This window comes from Protopterus annectens, chromosome 16.part0, assembly GCF_019279795.1.
Source record: "Protopterus annectens isolate FY-2018-M chromosome 16.part0, PAN1.0, whole genome shotgun sequence".
Lineage (NCBI taxonomy): Eukaryota > Metazoa > Chordata > Ceratodontiformes > Protopteridae > Protopterus > Protopterus annectens.
The window spans coordinates 576,092,553-576,098,754 of NC_056750.1; the positions used below are offsets into that span (position 1 = coordinate 576,092,553).

General features: G+C 38.6%; 1 protein-coding gene across 2 annotated transcripts in view; it reads left to right on the plus strand.

Moving 5' to 3' along the window:
• Nucleotides 1-6,202, plus strand: part of COL5A1 (collagen type V alpha 1 chain) — a 1,013,097-nt gene that overhangs the window by 590,518 nt on the left and 416,377 nt on the right. For both annotated transcript variants that reach the window (XM_044058757.1, XM_044058756.1), the window contains exon 12: nucleotides 5,410-5,484. In XM_044058757.1, the coding sequence (XP_043914692.1) occupies nucleotides 5,410-5,484 (75 nt within the window). The remainder of the gene's footprint in view (nucleotides 1-5,409; nucleotides 5,485-6,202) is intronic.

Genomic DNA, 6,202 nt, shown 5'->3' on the forward strand with positions numbered 1-6,202 from the left:
TTGCAGTGCCAGGAGCACCACCCTCATCTCAAAAATGTTGATATGCAGGTGAGCCTCATGATCTTGCCATGTGCCTTGGACAGTCCTGCGTAGATAATCCCTCCCCCCACCCTATCTGTGAGGCATCTGTGGTCACAGTGACAACGGGCTGGTGAGGAACAAATGAAGTGCCCATGGTTAACTGATTGGGTAGAGTCCACCAAAGGAGGTCCTTCTTGCAAGAGTCTGTCAGCAGAATGTGTTGAGATAATGGAAGATGCTGAAAGGACCATTGGGATGACAGGAGCCACTGAAGAATCCTCATGTGTAGTCTGGCTAGTGGCACTATTAATATGGTGGAAGCCATGGTCTCTAGAAGCTGCAGAATAGTCTCAGCTTTGAACTTTTGTAAAGGGAGAAGACATTGAATTTGGAGAACCAGATTCTGTGCCCTTTCTACAGGAAGACAAGCCAACATGTCTACTGTTTCTATCTCTACACCTATAGAAATCACAGATTGAGAGGGCAATAAGGCAGATTTTTCCCAATTTATAGACTTTCCCAGCTGGGTACAAAGCTGAATGGTAGCGTCCCTGGTCTGAAGGAGTAGATGCCTGGTGGGGGTGGTCAAGAGCCATTCGTCCAGATAATACGGAAACACCTGGAATCCTTGACGTCTCAGGTGAGCTGACACAACCGCCATATACTTGGTGAACACCCTGAGGGCTGTGGTGAGAACAAAGGGCAGAGCATGAAACTGGTAATGACTGGCTCCCAGTCGGAAGCGTAGATGACTCCTTGACACCCTGTCCATTTTTATGTGGTAGTAGGCATCTTGGAGATCTATTGAGCACATCCAACTGTCTTTCCCTAACAACGGGAGGATAGACTGCAGTGTCACAATCCAGAACATGTCCTTCTTTACTGATTCGTTCAATCTGCTGAGGTCCAAAATGGGCCTCCAGTCCCCTGTACGTTTTGGCACTAAAAAGAATCTGGAGTAAGTTCCGGATCCTATTTGGTCTGCTGGCATGGTTTGGATGACTCTTTTTGACAGCAACTTGTTGACCTCCACAGTTGCCTGATCTCTGTGATTGGGTGGAACATCTGGGATCCTCTTGGGAACAAAAGGTGGAAGAGAAAAGGGTATGACATAACCCCTGGTATTAATTCTTTGTACCCACTTGTCTTGAGTGATACCCAGCCAGGCTTCTGTATACAAAGAAACACGACCCCTGACCGGCCCCAGAGAAGTACAGTTGGGCCCCACATCAGGAGCACTGGTAATGCCGGCCCCAAGAGGAATTGCGACCTCCCTGGTTCTGCGGACCGCCCCTGCCTCTAGAGCGACGTCTGCCATTTCCTCCTCTTCCTCTGAAGGAGGAGTCACCCTGTACTCTCAATCGGCACCGAGCTCTGTGGAGCCGATGAAACAGTGGACTTGTCCGATTTAGTGACTTTAAGAGGTGGCTCCAAGACACCAGTTGGTGCCGGAGAGGGCCTCTTAGAGGACTTAGACTTTTCCTTTGTAGATTTAGAAGAGGAGGAAGAGCTAGCCAGATCTTCCTCAAAGGAAGGTTTAAGAAGACGTTTTAGGATGAGCTTATTTTTTCTTTCTTGCAACACCCTAGCACTGAAAGAATGGCAAAATAAGCAAGTTTCCTGTAAATGGATGGCTCCCAAACAGTAAATGCAGTTACTGTGGCCATCCATTATGGACATCTTCTGTGAGCATTTAATACATTTCTTAAAGCCAGATGGCTTATGGTCCTTACTTTCTTTTGACATTCTCACAGAGATGAGCAGACACACACACACACATCCACACACACACACACACACACACACACACACACACACACACACACACACACACACACACACACACACACACAGAGAGAAAAGGGAGAAGGAGGAGTAGGTCCTCTAAATTAAATGGGCCTAGCCATGCAGGAAAGAGAAAGACACCACGAGGACTAGGTCCTCTAACTTAAATGGGCCTAGCCCGGGCAGAAAGAGAAATGGAGAAACTAGGTCTTCTAACTAAAACAGACCTAGAGAGTTACAGTAAGCAGAGAAGTTCACACACTCAAACAGGAATGCTAAACAAGGGAAACAGAACCTAGTTCTGTTACAACAGTAACCAATGAAACAAGCAAGAATCCGCAAAAAACTCACTTATGACTAAGGAATAAAACAGAACCTCGTTCTGTTAACAACGGTAACAAATTAAACAACCAGGAATCCGCAACAAACTTGACTTATGCCTACTAACAACACACAGTCCAACAGAGTGCAAAAGGCGCATACAATATTAAGGCTATTAAGAAACATGAAAAACCAGCACACAGGATACCAATACTAAGAAGCCAAAAGACGAAATGGCACAATAATAAGTACCAGCTATTCTAAATTGCAAACTACGCTAACTGTGAATAAACAATGATACAATAACAGTTTTTGACTAAAACAGTCCAAAAATTTTCGAATAAATTTAAGAAAATTCAAAACTTAGCCAGAGCCAAAGAGAAGCACAACTGAACTCGTTGACGTGGCAAACGAGATCTGGGGATTGTACTGGTGTACCATAGGATACCTACCTAGCCTCGAGCCAACTAGAAGACTTCCAGCTTGTAAATAGGCCGAGTAGGAGTTTGCCTGATTTTGTATCTAAGTATACTGATTCTAGGACTACAGAACATCCTACTACTCCTGCTAATGGTGATATCACTTATGTTTTTATAATTTTTTTCACCATAGTAACCTCTCTTCTCAAAAAGTATTTAAAAAACATAACCTCTTCCAGGAAAACAAAATGAGTATCAATTATTCTACTTCATTTGATAAACTGACCTCTAATGGTGTTGCATTTCATGAAAGTAGAATGGAAACTTTTAAAATGCAAATAATTGTTTATAAAAGTTTTCTTTCTATAGATTTTACTGTGAAAACATTTCATCTCCTGATTGATGGTAATTTGAAGGTCTAAAAAATTCATCACATTGCTTTTGTCACCTAAAGAAAATGATAAGAAGTAAGTAAAACTATTTAAAGTCTTGATAAAATTATCTACATTCATTTCAGAACCACTGCAGATAAAAAACAAATCGTAAATATATCTTCTGTAAAATGAAACAAACAAAAATAATTCCATGGAAAGTAAGAAATCATTCCCCACCAACTCATAACAAGACTGGTGAACATTGGGACCAACATCAAACCTACAGCAATATCTTTTATTTGTTGGCATATGGTAACCTGAAATATAAAATGTTTTAGTCAAAATCAGATCCAAAAATTGGCATATTGCCTTGACTTAGCTATTACTAAATGTAGTGAATTTGTTTAAATATGATCTCACAAACTCTATACCAATGTCTCACACAATGCAAATATATAAAAAATCCACATCAAGTGTAACTATAACAGTTTCAGTACTAGAAAAAGTATTTTCTAAGAAAGTCCAAAAGGCCCACAAATCCTTATGATAAAATGTGTTCTTTTGCACTATGGGGTTATAAGATTTTATCTAAATAAATCAACAAGCATTCTGTTTTACCTGCTGGAGCAGCTACAGTTGGCCTACATTGTGGATTTTCACTATTTTTTATGAATTTTGGAGAAACAGATTTTTTTTTCTTATTTGAGGATGATCAACTTTTAAATATCTATATGTATTAAAATCAATGTATCACTGATGTAACAAATCAAATAAGCAGCAATCAATAAACTTGAAATCAGGTATCATCAGCTAAATGTTTATTAAGCTTAGAAATGTAAGTATCACAGTCTATGATAACTACACCACTTCCATTGTCTGCTTTGGTGATATGGATTTTATGTTCATGTAATGCAGACCTTTCTTGATCAGTGATGATGTACTAGCATCTTTTTTCTTCATTAAGTAAAAGCCTATTTCTTTATCGTATGCATCAACAAAAGTTTTTAAAGTCAATATCAAATAAGAGTTAATCAAACTCTTTTTCATACATGCTCATTTCTAGGATGGTAATCAGTTAAGTCAGCCATAATATATCGTAAGTTCAGTTTTCTGGTGAATAATCTTAGTTCAATCAAAACATTTGCATGATCTGCTCTGCATGTAGGAATAAAGAAAATTTATTTTGGAGAACAATAATATGATGATCATTTAGAGAGAGAAAAAATGAAAATCAGACATCTGGAATTTATGTGCGCTTACAACATCCTTGTCCATGATTTTGGCCTCTACCTCTCCATCTGCCCTTGAATTACCTTTTGATTCCATATGACGTAAAGGTGCAGTCAGTCGTGGGACCATCATAAAATACCCTTCATTATTATTTTCTATTCCATTTTCTCCCATCAACACAGAAGTCAACAAAGTGAGTCTTTCAGACCTTTGGAAGTGAAGGAAAATCCACTTCATATAAAATGTTGGGAATGTCAGCAGATTGAATATTCTCATTAGTTGACTGCACACCAACTAATTGGGCAGCACTGTCTTTAACAATACTGTTGTTACTGACTGGATAGGCTTTATTATTCTGATAAGCCTCTTTGTCCCAAGTTAACTTTTTCTATTTGTGGAAACAAAGAATTTACAAAGTGGGGAGAAAGTGGAAGAGACAGATATGCTTCTCAGAGAATTCCCATTCTTGAGACCAGGCTTCCTACCCATGTGATGCAGGGTTCCTTCCTATCCCTATTTAAGGGCAACTTGGACTAGTGGATGGGTATTTGGATATTCACCCTGGTCTGGCTCCTATGTCTTTGATGGAGGTAGTTACTAAATCACCGCTATCTAAATTAAACTTGTGGGTCACATTTGGGTTATACGGCTAGGCTTATAAGAGCCCTACTGGTCATTAGCCTAGCATACACATATGAACCTGTAAGACCACATACTGCTTCTGAATGTAATCAATTTTTCATGCACTGTACTTCAAGTAAATTGGTGAGCCTTCACTAATACTTATATACAGCATTATATGTGATGGCAGACTATTGCATTTAAAATGAAAGCACATGACTAGCACGGCTTTCTTGAAAATGATGCAAGAATTGTACAACAATATAATTGGATAGTCTGATTGCTGAGCCATTTTGAAGTGAGAATATTTAATTCACTGTGTTTGAACTAGGAGTGCAACAGCATGCAGTCTTATTTTCATTATGCATTTGTCTTACTAATGACTATTCTGAATTAAACTACTGGAAAAAAATAACTAACCCACTGTTCTGCTTTACACTAAAATGCTGCAACTGAGTTCTGTGGGGAGGCATCTGCAGAAAAAGATTAGATTAGCAAAAATTAATTTACAAACATGCAAGCTCATGTTTTGTTACTGCTGGCAAAAGTAAAAAAAAAAAAGTACTTGGATCTGGCATATTCAGATTATGTTACTCTAATTGAGTTAAAGGGTTAATCATTTATTTCTTCTTTTGTAGGGTCTACCTGGAAGACCAGGATTGCCTGGAACTGATGGTGTACCAGGACCTCCAGGAACCGCTTTAATGCTGCCTGTAAGTTGTTAGTACATGACTTTATCAAAGGAGCAATGTTTAAGTCTTGATTTATTGATCTGATGGTAAGGATGGTTTCTGGAGAGAACTTTACTCCATAAGTGAAATGGTACTGTACTACCAGTTCTACTATACTATCTAGAAATTTCTCTGAATGAAACATGCTCACAGTCAAGTAGTAAAATCAAAAGAAATCACTTGATACAAAACAATTAAAAAAAGTGACATAGACAATACATTTTATTTAATAAAAATAAAAAATATACATTGTAACCACTTTTGTCTCAGCAAAGGAGACTTTCTCAGATTGAGAACATCCAATAACACTTACTATATGTAGTAATCTAATTAAACCATGCAACCAGTCAGGTGGTCCCATCGATTTAGGGGATTACTCCGCTCCAGCAGTCAAGCAATTCTTTGAAGGATTCCTTCCCATAAGGAGATACAATCTCCACTTAACTAAAGTCTTAAATGTAACTTCTTTACAATGGGTGGTATATTTAAATAAAGCATTCATAATATCCCTTGGTTTACTGGCATACATGTGTACAATGATACATTTTGACAGCTTCTAAAAGTTAAGACCAATGTGAAAAGCTTTACAATTCCCACAGAAACCTGCACATAAGGACCCTAGTGATCTTGCAGAAATGATCCCCTAAATGCATGCAACCATTCTGCAACTAATAAAAATGCTAGCTGGCCTTGCTTCCAA